Source organism: Antedon bifida, chromosome 11, assembly GCF_963402885.1.
Source record: "Antedon bifida chromosome 11, ecAntBifi1.1, whole genome shotgun sequence".
NCBI lineage: Eukaryota > Metazoa > Echinodermata > Crinoidea > Comatulida > Antedonidae > Antedon > Antedon bifida.
This window is the reverse complement of record NC_136236.1, coordinates 5,461,695-5,484,380: the sequence shown is the minus strand read 5'-3', so window position 1 is coordinate 5,484,380 and position 22,686 is coordinate 5,461,695. Positions and strand designations below refer to the sequence as shown.

Genomic DNA, 22,686 nt, shown 5'->3' with positions numbered 1-22,686 from the left:
AACTCGGCAAAATTACTCTCGTCTTCGGTACGTGTAGCGCCATTTAGTTTGCATGTATTTTGGTTGTAGTTGACTGATTTACATTGCTGGTTCTTGATACAGTTTGTGACACAAGAAGCCAAAGTACAGTCAGTGATAGTGGCAATTTCATTGTTTTGGAGTTTGTAGTCCTCTACAATTACTGTGGACTCGTATGCATTATCACTATCAGGCTCTGAAAGAAAAAAGTACTTAAATTAAACGCCGTTACAGACATAAATCGGAATTAAAGAAAGAATGTTGGATTGGGGAGGGGGAGGTTGAGGAGAGAAATAAGTCTTCGTATCTAGACTATAGCTTGTAGTTTGCGCGCCTATTCTCATTTACATTACGCCGATTTCCACGTCAGCTATGCATGCTGGAGAGGGAAGATGTAAAGAAAGGAAAGGAAGGAAAGGAAATAAAGAAAAGGAAAGAAAGAAAGAAAAGAACGGGAAGGAAGGGAAAGAAAGAACATTAACATTAAGCCGATTTCCATGTCAGCTTATGCATGCGTGGAGAGGGAAGATGTAGAGAAAGGAAGGAAAGAAAGGAAGAAAAGAAAGAAAGAAAGAAAGAAGGGAGGAAAGAAAGAAAGAAAGGAAAGAAAGAAAGGAAAGAAAGAAAGGAAAGAATGGAAGGAGAGGAAGCAAAGAAGGAAAAGAAGGGAAAGGAAATGAGGAAAGACATTACTTACTGATAATATCAAAAACAGCATCAAACATAAAATGTCTGCTCCTGTGACCAGTGAAGGTAATTTGGGTCCCAATATCATAGACGGCAGGTTGGTTGGTATATTTATACGTCGACTCCAAATTAGAATACGACTGTTGGAAGTAGATACGCCCTGTTGTAAAGGTAAAGCCAATTTTATCTCCAGGTAAAACATCTATTTGATCTGAAATTGCAAGTGGAAATTCGACGACAACGTCAGGCTCTCCTTCTGGAAGTAACGTTTTCCCAATGATTTCATACACGTTGTTTTCTGCGTCTACCGCTCTGTAAACTAAGCCAACGATATTGGTTGTTACTTGTGCCATATACCTCCATCCTGTGATTGTACCTGGACACCTGATCTTGTTCCAATCGTCTATCCAGATTTGCACTGCTGTTGCCGTTTTTGCAGTTAACTTCATTAACGGCCAATTGATAACATTACAGGGTAAATACGAATCTGAAAACAAACAATTGAATCTACTTTTTGACGAAAGATTTAGATACTGGATTATATACAGGCTACACCAATGATCTTCTCATCATTATTGACGTCTCTGATAATTTGACGACAACGCGACAACGTCATCATTAGCGAGCTTTCTGTTGTGGACGACACGGTAGACGATCAGGAAAGTACTTTACATACCGTGACGAAACACACGTTCTAATCGTTACACAGCCTTTTTAAATTACCTTGTCTTTCTACCAAAGAAAGGCATGCCTATATTACCATCAGAAACAGACTACAATGTCGTGTACAAGGAAAACAATTTTTCCATGTACACCTTTTTTATATATGGAACAAATAAAGATTTGATTTGATAATAAATGTCAGTATTACTATTGTGGTTTTGATCGATTACTGGTTTACAAAGTAGCAAGGTGTTTCTCTTATCGTTATTCCAGATGGACGCTTCAGACATTGATCCACTGTCAATTATAACGTCCACCATTGCTTTAAACAACGGATCTTTCACACCTGACGTTCCGGCGGCAGGGTGCTGGTCCGGCGCCGGCAAATCAAATTGGTCGTCAATGTTTCATTTTTACGACGCTCATAGCGACTAGGCGCCAATCAACGCGTATAGCCGCGTGAAAACGAAACATTGATTATTTGATTTGCCGGTGCCGGACCGGAACCGTGCCGGAACAGGTGTGAAGTAAAGAAGTAAACTTAAGCAAGCATCATGATCAAAAGTCAGTCTTTTACGTACCTTTTAAAACAGCTTGGAATGATTGTGTTCTTATATCTGAACCACCATTGATCGTGTGAACTGTGTGGACTAACAGGTCATGCGCACTGATCCCGTGTTGAAAAATAAACATTGTCCCTTCATTATCACGAACCAAAACAACTGTTTCAAATTTGAATCCAATGACATCACCACTTTTTACTGAGATCCAATCTGTTTCTGGTAGCGTAAACTCTCGTGCTTTATTCAATACTTGCTGTTTCGGTATTACGGTTCGTCCAACCACAACGTACTGGTTGCTACCAGCTATGTGTGGACGCATCACCAGTGCTAGAAATTCTGCAGACACAGTTGGATAGAATCTCCAAGCTGTTACGTATCCATCACATGTTATTGGATTCCCAGTATTCAGCATCGTCCATCCAGTACTATCGGATAGAGATCTAGGTATGAGATCTCCTCCATTTACCTTAGGGCAATTACTGCCATAGGCTAAAAAGAAAGAAAGAACTGTCATCAGGAAAGCACTCTACCACTGCTTATCTCTGTTACTTTTTTCTATCTCCCGAGTTTCTTTCATTTGTCTTCATATTACTGTACCTAAAATATGTATAAATGTAGACCCACTAACCTTTTAATACCACGCTAACCAACAGAAGAAATATGAAACGTTGTAGAACAACATCACGCTTAACGGTAGCCATTTTTGAAAATCTATACAATCAAACAACGTAAATTAACTCCAAAGAAGGATCTTGTTTCTTGGTCTCTCAAATGACGATAACTCGTAGATTATACAGGCACTTCTCAAGAAAACCTATACAAATTAAGTTATTTTGAACATGAGTTTAAATCTTGGTTCGTACTAGGACGCAACGCAAGAAAGTAAACGCAACGCAGGCGAGTTGACAAATGACAAGCGACGGTTTGAATAATCCATCGATTGTGATTGGTCAAATTGCTTACGTTTGTCCTTGTGCCTTGCGTTGCGTCCTGATGCAAAATAAGCGTAATGCCTGGTTCCCACTAGAGACGCAACACAAGGACGTAACGCAACGCACGTGAGTTGACCAATCACAAGCGATGGATTATTCGAACTGTCGCTTGTCATTGGTCAACACGCTTCTGTTGCGTTTACCTCATTGACGTTGCGTCCTAGTGGGAATCAAGCGTAAGAAACAAAATATGTTTTTCAACACGACAATCACATTGTAGACCAGTCGGACGATGTAATCGCTACCAAAAATATGTCCAAACTAAAAAAAAAACGATGGTTCGTATGTTATACCACTGTACTTACGCTATAAACATCACTTTAAAACGCGAGTGTAAGAAACAACTTTCAAAACGAGATATACATTACAACTGACATTTCACAACGTATTGTGTTAAATAAAGATCGAGAAGTCTACTAAGCCGACCAATTATTGGGCCATCACTTAATCAATATTGTACCGTTATTTATAGGAATCTAGTATAGATTGCTAAAGAAATTGATTGCTAAGCACGCGAGAAAGATAAATAAGATAAATATTTAATACTTTTGTTACTATATTTTTCAGGTCATAATTTGTCAATCAAATCAATAAGTAATTTATATTTAGTTTTCTCTATCAATAATGATCAATAAAGCTTATTGTAATTGTAATGAAATTAGCAATGCTATTGCTACTAATCGTTACTTTTTATACGACGTAATGTAACAATACATATGGTATTTAATGTGTTTTTGCATCTTGATTGCAACCATCAAACAACACTACATGAACATGTCGTTTTTAGTTATCCACACCTTGGCGGATAACTCCTTGTGATTGTATGAGATCATCTTTTTCTTTCTGTATTCTTCTTTCTCTCCACTCTTTTTTGTCTCGCGTATCTCTAAATAACACATAGTATAATCAGAATATTTCGTCAACTTTCACGTGAAGTTGTGCATCTCCTATTTTTTTAATGACATCAGACTTGCGCAACGTGACATTGATTGATCATAGATTAACAACTAAAAGTAATTTTATATTGACACTTTGTGGGTCAAGGGTCAACTTTCTGTGGAGTAAAAATGGCGTGTTTCACACAAAGTTACGTGCGCACGCGCATTTAACATTGTTTGCAATTAATGTTTGTTCTGTATACCTTTTGTGACTTTGACCAATCACAAACGATGGATTATTCAAACTGTTGCTTGTCATTGGTCAAGTCGCTTGCGTTGTGTCTATCCAAGTGGAAACCTAAGCGATTCGTGTTACTCTTGTACAGTAGGCCTAAGCCCGACTGACCATTTAAAATCCACCAGCTCCCTCTCCCCCGCCTCAACCTCTAAAGTTAAAGCCTAAAACCAACTCCGCCTCTGACTTTCGGCTCTCTTGGGTAGAAATTCTGTAGACCTATGTCAGGGTTATCAAACATTCATCATCTGTAGGCTTCCTTCGCCTACATAGTTCAGGCATACGTTTTTAGTTGATAATCATAATAACAAATGGGAGGAAAATCTGTATCCATCAAACCACTTGCCCAAGTCCAAAGTCAATTACTTTTTTTTAGATATACATGCGTGCCTTGTATTGATAATCATAACGTGTGTATTACCATTTAACATTATCAACCACATCCGTGTAAAATATAAGTTTAATCAGATATCACCCTAAAGTTCTAAACTACCAAGTATACGCCTGTTTACATTTCCAATGGACATGTATTCATTCCAAATAGGACCCAGATAAGAACCTCTTGTTTACAAGTTTGACTTCCTAGGATACAATGCGATATTTGTTCTCAGTGAATGTAATGTGTATTTACACAGCATACAACCAAATACTTGAATAAATGAACCCTTTTATAAATGCATTGTACAAAGGAAATTGATACTGGTACGTACCCATACCGGACTACATTCTTCCCTTTTCCATGTTTGCTTAACACAGATCTATTATTTCTTGTGTGTGTTTGTTACTTCTATTCCACAATAGGCCTATAACTACTATGCGCCTATAACATTGCAACGTTTTCACTCTTCCCTCTGGTTTTGCAAATAACCATAGACAACCCCAAGAAGAAACATCATTTACTGTACATCCCAAGGGAAGAACAATGTTATTCCATGCCCCCAATTAGAAATAAACACACAACCACACGAAGATCATCCATCCATACTTTAAAAAAAAAGAATACATCCACTGTCGACCGCGATTTTTTTCCCCGTACGATAATTCCTCCATCGGTTCGTTTTGGGCTCAATCGCATCTTCGGTGAGTCGAATGAGCCCGAAACGAACCGATGGAGGAACTATAGTACGGAAAAATATCGCCTGCCGGCCATTCCCTGGTTAACCCACGGACGACTACATAGACGAACGAACACGACCCTATTGCCAAAATTACACAACCCAGGGAAAGGAACACCTATCCTACCTCAAGGAAGAAGAAGCAAATAAAAGCCAAGCAGGAAGAAGAACCGAGCATGACCCCTGGGTAAAACAATATAGGCCCACGACCCTAGAAACAGCCTTGATGTTAATAACCCCACTTATTTTTCGTCAGCGGTAATGGTATGCCCTGAGCATCCTTTAGGCCTACATTCAACCACACCCCTAAAACACTGTGTTAACTTGGAATTAAGTAAATACATTAAATTATTATTACTATATATGTGTTATTTTACATAGAATGTCTGATATGTGTGGTTTATAGTACACTTGCTATGCTTTCTATAGCGTTCAATGTATAATTGAATAATGCTAGGTTCGTTGAACAATAATCAAGCTTCGTTAATATAGTTGTTCTGTAAATAGAAGGTCTAGCCTAATTATGCAATTTAGAACAATAATAGTCGGTCCTTGAATATAACCGCAAAAAAGGTAATTGGGAGTTCAATATAGAACAGCTTTGAACTCCATAATAGAGCATACCTACTTCTGTGGTTTTATGATTCTTTTTTATTTGTTCAAGCGAGTTTAAAGTAATAAATAACTGCACTGTATAACAAGATTCAGTATAGCTAGTCACGTTCGTTTGGGTATACGCTAAAAGGTAGTTCCGGGTATAAAGTTACTATTGTTTCTAAAATATTAAATATTTGTAACAACATTGATGATATAAATAACCCCACTTATGTGTTATCCCCCGGAGCTATCCTTTAAAGCATGGGTTGAGTTATGCCTAAAATAATCAATAGGGTTGGTGAAACCTATTATGGACAGATTTCACCAACCCCGCTCAAAATAATGGTTAGATTAATCCATTCCGTAGATTAAAAGCGGGTGAGTATAAGCACTGTAAAAAGTCTCTTTGTGGACAAAATCACACTACGGTCCCTATTATGGAAAGACATCCTCATACGATGGACAGCCCTATTAATAACACCCCCCGACGGCCCCTTTTATAGACTAAATGAAAGCCCCTATCATAAAGGGAAATTTCACCAACCATTATTACCAAGTTCAACCGAAGGGACAAAATTATTTTCGATTTATATTATGGCATACCATTTTTGGTAATAAACACTTTATATTACTAGTTACACGGTACATTAAATACATGTTATTTGTGTAAAAGGCTACTGTTATTTCGACCTTTTGCTATATTGGTTTTGCTCAGTCGGCACTGAACTTAGGAAACACAGGGAAATAAAAAATGTCCACCGCCTCAACATTTTTTTTTCTATAAAAAAACCTCAATGTCCGTTAGTGGTTTTAAAAATTTTGTTACGTCAGTGTTTATTTTTGTTACGTTAGTGGTTGAATAACTCGATATGCGGTTGTCTGAGATAGATTCTAACTGGCTATCGACAGTCAGTTAGCCTGTCTATGACTACCATACAGACAAAGTAAAACGTGCCGTATGGTGTTGAATTTTTACAGTTAGAAGTTATTTACAGTAAGAATCTTTCTTATTATCGTGTTATATCAGTGGGTGATTTTGGTTTGTTAGTTTACGTCAGACGTAGACATAAACGGCTGTGTGTTTTAAAAACCACATTGTTTCCATTGACCAGGTAATACCATATTAAAACACATTTAAAATAGATTTAAATTACTAATGGTTTTTAGTTGCGTGCAAACGCGACTCTACAGCTCACTATGTCGGTCGGTTGGTCGGTAAACACTCATCTCACGCGACTGCAGTCATGTATATGGCCTTGTTGTTTACTACCTGGATTTCGAATTAAAAATGTGAATTGCATTTTAAACGAAAAATAATTTAAAACCTTGATTATTTGGTCGTGGTGGTCTATGTACTCTACCTGCTTTGTGACGTAAGTGGATGACGTCATTCTTGTGATGATGTTTGGAAGTTTATAATGATTATAACCACTAACTGAGATGAGATATACTGCGATTTCACCGGGGACTTCACACCTCGCACAAATACTTTGTGGTGTAAAAAATTATTAAATCTCCAATTAAAACCTTTAATTAATGTTAAATCCTCTTTATTTCAATTCTCCGACTGGCTTAGGTGATTATTTTTAACATAAGTTTGATTAAGAAATAGTATCAGGGGAGCAAACCAAATACATTAATTTATTCAAAGATTGTGAACGGATTAAGGTTTCCTTTTTGATAAAATGAGGTTTTTTCCTCGACGATTGACGCATTTTGCTTGACAATTTGACGGATTTTTTGTTTCTTTTCCATCCATACCTTAGAAAAGATACTAAATGTATGAACTTGCCGCATTTCTACTTCCTGATTATTTAGTGAGATTATATGAGATTAAAAGATCTATGATAAATCTATACATGATGATGTGACATTTTGATATTTTAGGCCTAGACAATTATCACAAAAACAGGGTTCACACTAGAACATTTTTTAAAAGAGGAAAAAAAATAAAGGAAAATCAGAAAGAAAGGTCGAAACTGTAAAAGACAATCTAGTTCATGGATGGACGAATTAAAAACAAACATATATATAATTACACATATAATAAACATACTATAATTATTACAGTATATAGGCCTAGCATTCAGATAATTAGGCCTAGAACGTTGACTCTATCTCTCTATATATCCGATCCACTATATCTCGTTAGATTTTCATTTTTTTCAATACCAGTTCATTATGCACACAGTATACTAGTTTGAATCTCATAGCGACCTGCTTTGATTGAATCAGAAACTTAAGGAGTTCATTCATCAATTACAGTTAATGTCAGGCCCTCGTTCATTCTAATCTGTATATAAATTGGTATCATCATTTGGGTCGCGATTCCATTTCAACAAAGTGATACTATTGCATAAGTAAGCCTTTATAAACCATATAGATGTAATGCTGAAGCTTTCTCAATTAAGACGTGTATTCCTTTTTAAAAAGCCTTCTTAATTTTCCAGGCGTCAAGACATAAATCATAGCAGAAATTCATTCAAAGATGCAGTGATTTTATCGCCGGGTTCACCGGGCAAACACAGTAATAGTTGATTTATTTTAGGCCTAACTATTATCTCGCACACGATGTTAGATCTGCCGCGTTGTAACAACAATCATAATTATTAAACCGCCGCAATTACAAACGTGTGTGAGTAATTTAATAAAGACTGTTGATGTTTATTTTACCATTTGACATGTTAGTGTTATTCCACAGGTTTGAACAGAATCTAAATATAGCCCTAGATAACCAATGGAAAATGTAGTGTTTTGCACTATGATAAACAAACAACAAATACGTAGACACAGACACAATTTGAGATAGTTTGTCGGATAATATAACCAGGGCAGGGAGGGGGCATTATTTTTTTTCCTATGCAATTAAGGCAGAAATCATGAATAATTCATTAGAATAATTATGACATAATATCGGCATGCAGAGAGATTAATTAATGTGTGTAAACAGCGTTTGCCAACCGAAATGTTTTGCCTAGTGGTAAAGGCGCTTTAACCTATACACTGAACCTATAAAGCTTCTTTATAATACTAATTAATTATTCATGATTTCTGCCTTAATTGCATAGGAAAAAAAAATAATGCGGCCGGGGGGATGGCAGAATTTAAAAACAATTAAGTTGCCCTTCATGTAACAAATGTCTACAAATTGGTTGATACCAAAGCATTTTCCCTCCCTTTTTTGTTTACCATAATATGATCATTGATCTTGTATTTTTGTGAGATTGCACGTCGGGATGCAGGCAGTGAAATTCTCAGTGGAACATGATTTTTGTAGTGGTCTCGGGACGTCGGGCAGGTGAGCATGTGAGCCCTGCCCTGCCGGCGATCGCTTCGTGATTCCTGCCTCACCGATGAAGAGTGAGCTTTTCTGGTGACGGTAAAAACGTAAATCTACCCCCCACCCGAATCAGATTTGTGTCTGTTTCTCTTTTGTTTTAGGTCGTCCACACCCTGTGCGCAATTCACCCCAGTAGGCTGCGAGTCACAGGTTATTCCCCCAACATTCACACAATATTTTATTTTGAAATAGCCCCCTCTATCGATATAAATCAGGTAAATCACCTGTATTCGATCTTTTGAAGCTTCCGACCGATGTAAACAATACTATGATTATTCTGTTGACATTCAAATCAATCAGTGAATGGCGAGCTCTTTATTCTTAGATATTTTTCCATTGAAGTCTAATGTTTGTTTTTGTTTTCCACTTAAACGATTTTAGCGGAACTGCTTTTTTCCATCCGTTTTGTTTCTATTTTAAACAATTCAACGACATGCGAATTAATAAATCGAAACGTAAACAAAACATTATTATGTTATAGATGAACTATCACTAGTTAGATTTGGTAAAAAATACTGATACTTATATCTATTATATAACACCTTGAAATTTGACTGGTTCATTTCGTATTTTTAGCAGCGAAATGTGATACTATACTCTACGTAAAATACATCTATCTGCTGTAATTTTTCGTTTCAACATGTAATATTGCGTTTTAGCCTAACTTTATTGCGTTTCAAATGCAATTGCGTTTACACTTGTAATTATTGCGTTTAAACTTTTAGTTATTGCGTTTTAACTTGTAATTGCATTTAAACTTGTTGTTATTGGGTTTCAACTCATGTAATATTGCGTTTAAGCCTAACTTAAAAACTGCATTTAAACTGCAATTGCGTTTAATTGAATTGTATGCTAGTTATTGTAACAGTGCGTTTCCACTGTATTTTAATAAAGCTGTGGTTTATGATTCATGGAACATTAGTTATGCCAGATTTATTGCTTTAGTCGCCGATGTATCTAATTGGTAAACAACAATGCATCTCTCGGATTGTTTTAATAACACCTTCCGATTAATATATGGATGTTCAATATTCTGAATGTATTGCTTTTTTTTGTAGAACTATGCTTTAATCATTAATGATTCAGCAATAACAAATAATACTAAGAAACTGATGGTGCGAAACCAGGACAGTGTTAAATTCAACACATTATTTTATACTACAAATACCAAGTAGTGTATACAGTTAACTAGAGAGTGAACTAGCCGACTTTGAAAGATCCCAAGATGAGGGACTCCTTAAACTGGTTGCCATATACATATGTGTTAGTTTTAACTTAAGCATATTAACAATATTAACTTAAGCAGACATCGAAACGATGCCAAGATGAGGTACTCCTTGAATTGGTTGCCATATACATGTGTGTTAGTTTTTAACTTAAGCATATTAACAATCTTAACTTAAGCATACATCGAAACGATGCCAAGATGAGGTACTCCTTAAATTGGTTGCCATATACATGTGTGTTAGTTTTTAACTTAAGCATATTAACAATCTTAACTTAAGCAAACATCGAAACGATGCCAAGATGAGGTACTCCTTGAATTGGTTGCCATATACATGTTTGTTAGTTTTTACTTAAGCACATGTTAACAATCTTAACTTAAGCAAACATCGAAATGATGAGGGACTTCTTAAATCGGTTGCCATATTTCTGTATGTTAGTTTTAACTTAAGCATGTTAACAATCTTAACTTAAGCAAACATCGAAATGATGCCAAGATGAGGAACTCCTTAAACCGGTTGCCATGTTTCCGTATGTTAGTTTTTAACTTAAGAACATGTTAACAATCTTAACTTAAGCAAACATCGAAATGATGCCAAGATGAAGAACTCCTTAAACTGGTTACCATATTTTTGTATGTTATAAGTTTTTAACTTAAGCACATATTAACAATCTTAAGTTCATATTAACAATCTTAAGTTAAGAAAAACTAGTGATAAATAGGTCTTATCGATCTACTAGGTCTATACTGATTAAATAAAATAATGATTTATTTACAGCATCTTTTAGTGCCATGCCAGTTGTAGTCAACAACGTTTCCTGATGTTTCATTAACAAGTATCTGATCCTCGCGTGACGCACTCGACGAATATCGTTAACAATACGCAGGATACCCTGAACCAGGGATGAGTGAAATTACAAATGTCACTCTTTTATGTTTTAACCAAACTGGCACGATTAATGTAATTAGGAAATATTAACAAAATTAGAACCCATACTAGCATGTGACCATTTTCAAGATATTTAATTAGTTAGTATTTCAATAATTTTATTTAGCCATAACATTCTGGTCAACTTTGGTAGCGCCTTGAGCACTTCTAATGGATATGTACGCTTTATAAATTATTATTATTATTATTAAACCCCTCTGATATGCAATAATGTTCCTGTTGCAGATATATGACCAAATTGGTAACTAATGGTAATAATATATGCATTAGAATAATATTAATACACTTAATATTCTGCGCGGTGTGTTCATTCATTATCGTCTGAAAACCCCTTCTGCAAACACTTCCCGCCAAACGTACTGTGAAATATACATACAACACAGACATCTTGTCTGCTATCCATAACCGAATATTCCACGCATCAACGAATTTGTAAAATGTAGTTGAGAGGACCACCCTTCTGTGTTAATATTATTTCTTATTTCGGTGTATCCATTTGTAAAACTTGTCTATATTTTAGAAACAATTGCTACCAGTGGGTGTGACCCGTAATAACAACCGTTGATATTTTCTTTTCGCGGTGTCTAGCGCGCACCCGTGGCAAAATAAGTTGCTACAAAGTATGTAAATTTGTGATCACTTATTTCGGTCAATCAGTGAGGGCTGTTAAGCCTTATGATCCAGTCAATATTTTCAGAAAATGCAGTAAAAATGTGTCTAATCCGATTTTGACACAATCTTTCCTTTTTTATCTAAAACATTCCGAAGAAATAATATAACACAACAGCTAGTACATTTCATTAAATAAGTTCTTTTTATCTTAACAAACCTCATTTGGAAGATTTAAGAAAAATACGCAAACATCAGGTTATTTTGAAAATTGACTTCAACAAATTCACTTATTTAAAACAAAAATTATGAACGTAGACTTTTCTGCTAAGCACTTTTGATAAATTTGACCCATGAACTCCAAGTTCAACCTCAAAGACAACTAAATTGTAGATGTATTCAAGGTGTTATATTGAGATCATCTTCTTAGTTTGTGTAATCGTCAGCAATACGTTTTTAGATACAATAACAAAACACTTGTTTTTTCCACATGTTGACAAAACAATAGCCTTGGAGCTATGTATAAAAGAGGCCTTCAACGTTTTACAAAGAAAAGTGAAAATAATATCCAGAAAACAATAATATTTATCATAATACTGTATTTATATTGATATTTTATTAGTAGACCAATCGTAATAATAGTTAGTTTGATAATTAGTGTAATAGTTACGGTAGCCCTGTTTTAAACTTGTTGCATTGTTTTTAATGTGTTTACATTTGTTTGCATTGTCTTCCATTTTTCAGTAGGCCTACATAAAAATGTATTATTAAGTGATTGACAGCATAACCCCTCCGTCGGGACAACCATGGAGCTATAAAATTAGCTCCATGGGAGAACCATTAGGGGAACACTCTCCTGTTATACAAACCAGAGAAAGACGTAGGCCTAATAACAATATTAAATTCATGGGGATAGTCTTATTAGGAACGACTCTTCTGAAGAGGTTCTTTTGTATTTCATTATTATTGTGAGTGAGCAAGATTAAGGTCACATAAATCCTATACTTAAAAAGCAAGACATTACTAGCATACAATGACACGCCTATCATGATTCTGGTTGTTAATTAAAAACAAACAAAGGGCCTAGGCCTAGTAAATGCATGGTATGCTACCGGGTTAACCCCATTGTTCATAGTTCAGACTCATAAATGTCAAAGGTTAATTCTCTAGGTCTGCAATACTTTAGTAAGTCTACGTGAAATGTATTTACAGATCCATAAAGGTTAAAGGTTAGGTTTCTATAACATAAAGCAATAATTATCGTACCTCTCGAGATTCTGTTTCACCAAAAAGGATGTATTGTATTGATGTATCACGTGATTGTCACTCAATACTTTTTATGCGATCTCAGCAACCCATACTAATGATTTCGTACTTGCTATCGTTCATTTTAAAAACCATTGATGTTAGATCATTTACAGCATTATCGACTAAAATTACCTATCTTAAAGGAAACTAATATTCTTAATTACTTGACTAAACTTATCCTTGTCGTTCTATAGTTCGCCAGCAGCTTATAGCAGACAATAATCTGTATCAGGTATTACTTTTACGTGGTCTGATTAACAATAAGAAAGACCAAGGAACATTTTCATTAAAATAATTTGATTAGTCATATCATCTGATCAATCAGAATTTGTAGTAGGAAATTGTATTATTACGTTTTTTCTGTAGTTTGGTATTGCGTTTGGCAATAGTTTTGTATTACGTTTTTCAATGTGTTTGTATTGCGTTTAGCTATAGTTTTGTATTTCGTTTTGCTATGTTTTTGTTGTTGTACACTATTGCGTTTTCGTTGCGTTTGGGCTACCATTTATAAGGTGATTGAGTGTATCACATAGCTGCTACACTGGCGAAAATGCTCCTTGAAGAAACATGCATTTTTAGGACTGAATATGTCTGGCGATTTGTTGAATTTAATAGATATTTAAGTTATAAAATCTTAATTTTGTTAATGCAAATATTTATCACAGAGGCTTGTCACCTTCTTGCAGCAGAAAGTACATGATTATTAAACTGCCCATTAAATATTGATAGTTGTTTATATAATAATTTTTAGAAATAAAAAAAGTCCATCTTACAAACAAATTCGGACACGGCAAAAATTTCTTTTCTTAATTGAATTAAATTGGGCTTAATGCTGAAGCCTTATACTGATCTTTGTAAAGGAATTTCTGATCTTTGTAAATATCGCAAAAGATATAATATGCGGACATATGTCTAATGACCGTATGTCCAGCACCTTTCACCGTACCTGCAGGATAATCCAGAAAAGAGATTTTACTGAAGTGGTATATTTCCAAGGGTCCGATTCAGGAAAACACAATGCAACATGGATGAAGTAGTTTTTCTTATTCAAGTAAAGTGCTTCTTGAATTGTTTTTGTTAAGAAACTGACAATAACTGCATTTGATTTGGTGACACTAATTTGGATGTGCAAGACTGGGTTTCAATCCGAATACGGGAATCTAGATCGTCTGTGTAACAATAGAACAATGGCTATTCACCCGACGAGTTATGCTCTATTATCCGCGAGTTAAAATGTGTGTTTGGCTTTTAAAAGCAGATAGGGAAGAATAAATAGAAAAAACAATTGTGAGTCTGTATTTGAACAAACGGATTCATAGTACCAAAATCATAAAGCCAGCTAAAAGGAATTGCGTTCGATAACCCGAGGTTGTGAATTCTACGTCTGTTATTTTTACCGTTAGTGAATAAATTGAGGTGATTTTACAGAGGCGTTTATGTGGATTTGTGCGGCACTTAACGGACCTGAATGCTAGCAATGATTTCCTCAAACAAGTTTACGTTCTGCTAATAATCATAGGAAGACGGTGTTAGTTCAAAATGGTGGGAATTGAACGATTCTGTGACTTGTTTTGATTGGGAAGTATTTACTGTTGAAGAAAATTGAAACACCCCTCGCTTGTTGAGTAGGCCTATCAGAAGTGAAATATGGAAAGTGAAAATATAGAAGAGCGCCGAAAATCGTTCCCAGCAATCCTCTTCAAGAAAGCAAAGGCGGTGAATCGCGACAGCAGACGTTCGTCTGCACCTTCGCCAAAGCAGCGCAGACGATCACTCGGAAGAAGGAAATATTCCACTGCGATTGCGTATCTGAAAGCGCAGACGACGACAAAAAGCAAAGAAGAGGTAAATCATTCAAGTTTGTCATCGTTGGAAGGTATTAATAAAGACATTGACGAGACCAATGAAATATTGCCTGAGCATTACTATGCATCTACTATGATGGCAAAATTAAGTGTTTCCACGAAGGCAGACAAGCCTAAGAGGAAACTGTCGTTATTTTTAAAACGACCGGAGATATTTGATAGAAAAACTGTTGCGGATGAAAATAGCAAGGAAAATAACCAAACTTCATTAACACACGACGTAGAATTGGATGATAATTCTGAAGGTAAGATGCTGTAGATGTTACGCAATACTAATACTAAATTACTAAATTAAGAAAACAATTGCATATACGGTAGATCCCCTCTTTAGGGACCATATATTAAGGGGACATTTCTATTAGGGAACACATTTCTGTGAAATTAAGGAAGGTAAATTTAGTATTTCTTAACACTACAGTCATATTTCGGGGTCTAATTACTCCCCAAAGGTGTACCCGGTGTCCCCCGGGGTCCCCGAAATATGACTGTATTAGTATACAGTACTGTTGAAATATGGTTTTAATTACGTAAGGCTATGCATTTGAATAAAGTTCAGGAGAGCCATGGTGATTTAAACGATAAGGTATATTATTATTAGTATACAGTTCTCTGCTTTATGATATTATTGGTAAACGCATCCGTCCCCGCTTGGTTGGCAATACGTCACGGGTGAGTTATAACCTGGCTAAAAAATATTACAGAGAGCAAGTAAGCAATTAAAGAGAAATAAATAGTAAACAGAATTTACTATCACGCAACCAGCATTCATGGGTATTCGAGGCTTTCTTTCTTTTTAACGTTGGATTAGTATGCATTTCAGCGATTAAACGCTTCGCTTACCCACCATTATGCACGTAAAATATACTTAATAATTATGTCTATACTTAACATTGTGTAATTATTTGCTTTTATAATGCATGTGTCGTCTACCTATAATAGCCGATTCTTGGTATTGTATCAAGGTCTATTATAGTTTCTTCGTATGGGAAGTTAATGTAATGTATATGTGACGCCTGTATCATATCTAACCATGGAGGTATATATACCTCCATGATCTAACCTACCCCTCAAATCAAAATGTTTTTTCATTGTTTAACTACTCTACAAAGGTCTTTAATTACAATAATAATTATAGGCTTATTCAAATAAACAAAAACATAAAGTAGGCCTTTTTTATAAGTCATATGTCGCTTCCATAACAAGTTTAACCTGCTGAAGGCAGGACGAACTAGACGAACGGCTAGACGAACAACCGAACTCATACATAAGGAAATAGTATTGTATTTTATTTTCAAGAAAGGCCCAGAAGGCCTACAAAAGTTCAAAATCGCCCCACCCCCATGGTCACACACTTAACTGTGCATTGGTAACCCGGTATTGATTTCAAATTAATGTCTCTCCTCTGGGTCTAGTTATGTTTTCATACTAGTTACAAAATATCACCAACATGGGCCGTGTAAGGCACTATTCAAAATGTTATTTCTTTATTTGTCTGTTACCTTTCTGGGTCTGTGGTTTACGGTCTATCAACGGTAATACAGTTTGTTCACCAACCGAAGCAGAGGTGAGCTAAGTAGACCTAAATGACCAAAGTAGCTGAATCCATATCGTTTGGGAAATATACCTATGCCTTTTATTATTTTGGTTTAGTGTTTTACGATCAACATCAAAATACAATGCATTCAAAGAAAATGTTAAATATGTGCATTTTACTTTAGGTTCTAAATGTTTGTCCTTTTCACAACTTGAAATGTATTATAATTGTTACAATTTCCATTTATGGTTCGATCAGTTCTGTCATTTATATAAGTGGTTGTCATTTCGTTAGAATCACTATTTAGCCATAGTGAATAGTTTGTAATGCGATGTACCAACTCACCTATAACATGATTATATTTGTTCTTCACTTGTGACGTGAAATGGTATTATATATCTTTTCAATATTATCATAATAATTGTTGAAATATAATATACACGCTCGATTTAACTTAGTTATGGTAGGCCCCTCGAACAACTATAATTTATGTAATACTGGAAAAAAAGTATATAGTGTACAGTGTACATTTGGAACACCGCTAACTATTTAGGAGTCACTCCCAATGAGGAGAAACTTTCCAGTGATTTGAAGCAGGGGTGGTATATGTATATCTTTTAATACTACGACCAAGATCAGTTTAGACTTTAGAGAAATTCCATATAAAGAGAACATCTGTCGGATATTGAAGATGAACTAAGTGTTTCGAATGGTGTGTGTATGTGTATGTGTTTTTTGTTTTTTTTTGTGAATTTGTAATACTAAAGTGTAACTCCATGATATCACGTTTAACTGTGCTTAGTCAAACTAATTGACAAAAGAAGTATGATGTGCCCAAATATGGTAGTTATATGTCCAAATATGGTAGTGATATGACATCATCATTTCCATATATGGGCACATCACATTTATTCGTCACATAAAGTTTGATAGTGTAGACAGAGCTTTAGGCCTATTCAACGTTCATTAACTTACAATGTTGATTTTCGTGACAGTAAAATCAAGTGTGTGGAGAAAGTACAAGTGACCAATAGGTTTGAACTTATAGGATTCTCTAATTATTTAGATTTAGTAAGCTTGTTGGTGAGTACATACTGCATCATCTAAGCTTAGCTTTGTTCTAGGCTGGTAAATAATTAGGCTTATCTATTTATATTCAGCAGTATTATCTCTGGGGCCGTTATGCAATCGCTACGAGCTATTTTCCTGTGCTTGGCTCATATAATTGCTAACTTCTCTTCGATCGTTTCGAATGATTCTTGGTTGCTATTTGAAAAAAAAAAGAAAATCTGATCGCTTCGTATCACGTGGTGTGCTCTTATAATCATACGATCTCATAAAAAAATTCAGCTCTAAATTGCTAAAGTGCTTTTTTGATGGACTAATTATAATAATAGTATATTATTTTATTTCATAAATGATTGTGTGCGGTGTGTGTATATAGATCAAGTAAATATTTTACTTATAAATGTAATTTAATACAAAATAACACTTTGGAATTTAAGATGTGATATTACCATTACATATATATTGTTTAAAAAATAAAGGTTGGACGCAGAAAATAAAAATGGAAACCCACCCAAATTCAAGGTAACCTCTATTAAAGGCGCGCTTTCTTGGTCCTTAAGTTGTCTCTTAATAGGGATTGTTTGTATAGTACATATTTGGTTATATCTGTAGGCCTACACCATTCCTTTGAAAATATTATGTTTAATAATATAATGTAGCCTATACACTTATAAATGTGTAGAGTAAATGCAAATTAGGCCTATGATATTTGACATGCGTATTGTATATCATGATTACGTTAAACTTATTTGACCTATATTACCAGATTTTCTAGTCTTATGCAACTTTATTAATAATTCGTAAACAATTTTTTTTGTGTGTTCATTTGTTGATTTATTTATTTTTTTTGTGCATAATATAATAACCGTTTATAACTAATAACATTTCTCCCGATTTTGGTTACATAATGGCGCGTGCGGTTACAAAATGGCGCGTGCAAAACTAGGTTATCTGAACTATATTTCACCTGTGGCGGAGAGCGCCCCTTATAGTCTCAACTCACTTGTACTTTACGGTTATCGGCATTTAACAATCGGCGTATTAATACAGGCAATGTTATTGGCCTCATTGCCAATCGTTTCATCTCGCAACACAATCGTAATTTCATTTGTTAACGTTTAATCTAGGGAATTTTCTATGTATTCACAATTCCAATTATCGGATGGTCTATTAACCGAGCGTGTACACGTCTTTATATCCAAGCTAAACCAACTTGATTTGATCGCTTCAAGAAGATTGAAAAAATAGATTATATATCTATCAATGTTTATTGGATATTTGAATAATTGCTCATATTTAGACTCGTAATGACAATGTTCAACATGAAACAAAAACAAACTTGTACATTTCGACCTTTTCGAGATAAAACGCATCTATTTAATTGGATCACGTGATGTACGTGTCTGTTTTCAATGCAATGCATCTTTTACATACATACATATACATGTGTTATGTAACCACTATCACACGATCAACGCTAGAAAAAACGTGAGAACAAATGATGGGATAAATAAAAATACTTTCCTGAAACATCGGTTGTCAGTTTTATAATTGCACCTTTTATTTTATTGTTATTATTTTAATTATATATCTCCTTTTAAAATATACCGAAAGTGTAGTCACATATGACTAACTAATACTAACTAATAAAAAAAATATATTTGTTAGCACAAAATAAAAATAAAAACCCACCATATAATTCAATTTGTTTACAAATTCCACTGCATTTATTTATTGATTGATTGAAGAGATCCTTAAATATGTATAATGATAATCTAATTTATGGTTATAAAAATGTATTTAATTTAAATACAGTAATTTAGTTATGATGCAGATATTATGATCTGTTTATCATAATATCAACATATTATATTGTATGTATTTTGTGAGGAAATTTTATTTTCGCCTAAGATAGAAATATCAAACAGATATTATGGTATTACATAATCCATCTTCAAGGGAGTCATTTAGCAAAATAGCTTATACTATCTATGATAATAACTCCACTCCAGTGCCTATCCATTTCTCAAGTGTAATAAACAAATATGTAACAACTCTTACGAAAACTAATGTATAACATAAATATTCTAGTTGTTAAACCTATCCAGATAAAGACCATTTTGAGACTTCATTTTAATGCGCTTGTAGGTAGGCATTCAAGCTATTTATGCCTGTCTCTCTCCATTATATTTCTCAATTCAAGTTTGTTTTGGTGAAAATATAAATTGCTTATTATGCATACTATACATTGCAAAGTGCAAGTGAGTGCTGCGAACAGATCTATGGCCTATGTCTTGCATAACGTAGTTTTGATGACGCAGAGGGCCCCCTAAATACACCAGCCGAATGTCTATATTAGAACGCATCTCATTGGATAACAAAATTACCTCCTACATACTTTGCAGTGTGTACAATCGTCGCCTGCAATAATTGATTTCACCCGCAGAGAGCGAAATCCGTAGACTTAGCCTAGGTCGTCTTAGGCCAATGCTTTGTAGACAAACAATGAACTTTCGGTTCTGACAAGCAATGAAGCGTGACGGGAGGTCAACATTCTGTAAAGAATATACGCAACAACAAAAAACAGCATAAATGTGATTATTTATGTTATTATCTTTACTGTGTAACTTTGATATATAATTGTTGGCTATGTACTCTTTAATATTAGCAATTAAACTTTTATAATGTAGGCCACATTTTGAAAACTCTAAAACGCCAAGCCGTTTTACTGAAATAGATAATACGGCAAATATGTGAAATTCAGCAACAGTAGTGAACATATGTATTATTATAATACATCTTGCTTTACTTTTCGTTTTGTCACGTAAAGTGTACTCGAGGTAAGAATTTGATTTTATGATTTTATGTCGAATAAATTATCACACTCTGAAATTGAGTGTCATTGAAGACGGAAGACTAGAAAATGTGCAATTATTTACATAATTATTGACACAGTAGTTTGATGGTTAAAATAATCACAAATTCATTCAAATTTTACTTTGGTTTATTTACTGTGCTGCTTTTCTCTCAACACAGAGCAGATCATCTCAAACTTAGAACAAAATTAGAAACAGTAAACCTTATGAATAATATACCCGACGATTTTAAATGCTGTATCTCCACATACTGTATGACAATAATTGGCCAGTGTCAAAGGCGAGGTCCGTAATTCAGCATCTCATGTGTATCACATGTGGTGCCTGTATCATGAAAGTTTAGGTCAGGTTTCATGTATCTTCCTAGATGCAGTTCCAGCCTTTTCATCTCTGTCTACAGATTCCTGTTTACAGTTATTGTACTGCTTGTGTTGTTGTTTTTGTTGAAATATCTATATACCAACAAACCGTACCTATTTATTTTCAAATAAAAAAACATTATTGTTAACGATAAAACATCTCAAAATCTCGAGTTTCTGTATCTTTATCATGTACCTAAATATAAAGTAGTGCGCCCTCTGTCATTGTTTATTAGGAAATAATGCCATTTTGTCTGTATTAAACAACATAATCTGTAATTTACTTTTTTTCACACTCTGCCACAATGTAAATAGCACTAACATAAACCTCATCAACAATTCTTTCCACTCTTTTCGATCTGTGTTCACAATAGCTATTGTCTTCTAATGTTTTTCAAAAGACAAATAAAATCAATAGATTAACAACAGTTAACTTGTCGGCCATTATCCTTAACACAATGCTAAAAGACGGTCTTATTTGTTGTCGTAGGCCTAGGCAAACAATACAGTTTTATTGTTATCATGTAAATTGTAACATCAGCCATTAAAGTTGTTTTCGCTGTGGTAATCTCATTTTAGTTCGTAGTTTACAACTTAGGCCTAGGCTGTGGTAGGCCTACAAGTGTTCATCAGTCACAATAATGCGTTTTTACCTGATTGATCAACATAAAAAGGTAAACAGTTAATTTTAATAAATCATAGCGATAAAATATATGTATTAGGCGTATTTGACTGGTCTGTTTTGAGTAATTAACATATTGTTCGCTTTTTAAAAATCTGACGACTCTTGGTTCTGCATGTCTCTCTTAATAATGTTTTGCGGAATATTGTACAATCTTCTTCCACCAATCCTGTGGCTTGCGTCTGTGCAGCCCTTAGGGACCCTGGGATTCAGTCCTGAATACAACTGCAGTTATTACAGTTTTTTACAGTGCAATTACCTTTATAAAAATGATCAATTTTGCATAGTTCGTTCAATCCGCTGCTCGTATTGTATTGTCCATTTGTTTAGTACACGCGTGATGACACGTTTAGTTTGACCATAATATTAAATCAATAAATTAGATTGGTCATTCAGTCAACCTTAAGTTGATTTGTAGTCTCAATTGAGTTTAGACAAATGCACAAGTTACAGCTAGGTATAGACGTTCCAGGAAGGGCGTAGGCTGCGCCTATCTCCTCTGTGGTCAGGTTGACAGTCCTAGACTGTATACATTAGGCTATAAATAAAGGTTGGTTTTCTATTTCATTTTGTAGGATCACTACTCTTATTAAACAGAACAGACAATACTTAGTTTATTTGAGTACATTTCCTTTATTAATCTCCTATTTCTGCTGATGTTTTGAACATTAGCAGAAGTAATACCATAACCATCATGTGGTTATCTAGTCTTCTCCCTGTCCAATTCCGGCTGTAAGGGTACCCTACTATAAGGGTAGTCTAACTCATGTAGTCCGTAGGCCTAATAATCAATCGCCACCTTTGCACTCGCGAATATTTTTGCAGTCTTAGCGATGTATTTAAGTAGTATAACATCTAACCTGTTAGTTGTGAGCGAGAGGTTTTTAATCTAGGCCTATCATGCATAGCCATAATGAACTTGAGCTTATTGACATCTCTAGAATCATATCCAACACAAAATATACTTCTATAGATCTCTATTGCACATGCGCAAACCCTAAACATTAGTAGCATCCGATGGTGCCAACAATTCCTATCATATCGGATGGTTCAATAGTAAGGC

The 22,686-nt window shown here is 34.8% G+C and overlaps 2 protein-coding genes across 5 annotated transcripts in view; both read left to right on the top strand.

Moving 5' to 3' along the window:
- Positions 1–22,686, top strand: part of LOC144856385 (caveolin-1-like) — a 237,281-nt gene that overhangs the window by 72,451 nt on the left and 142,144 nt on the right. The window lies entirely within an intron of this gene.
- Positions 1–22,686, top strand: part of LOC144856347 (pleckstrin homology domain-containing family G member 7-like) — a 115,551-nt gene that overhangs the window by 51,100 nt on the left and 41,765 nt on the right. For 2 of the 4 annotated variants that reach the window (XR_013614916.1, XM_078714332.1), the window contains exon 1: positions 14,533–15,349. The exons of 1 other annotated variant lie outside the window; for it this stretch is intronic. Coding sequence is in view for 2 of the 3 variants with exons in the window: in XM_078714332.1 (XP_078570458.1) it covers positions 14,887–15,349 (463 nt within the window). In the remaining variant the exon portion in view is untranslated. Of the gene's footprint in view, positions 1–14,532; positions 15,350–22,686 lie in introns of those variants that run through there. One more of the 4 variants, XM_078714336.1, reaches the window with a different exon arrangement.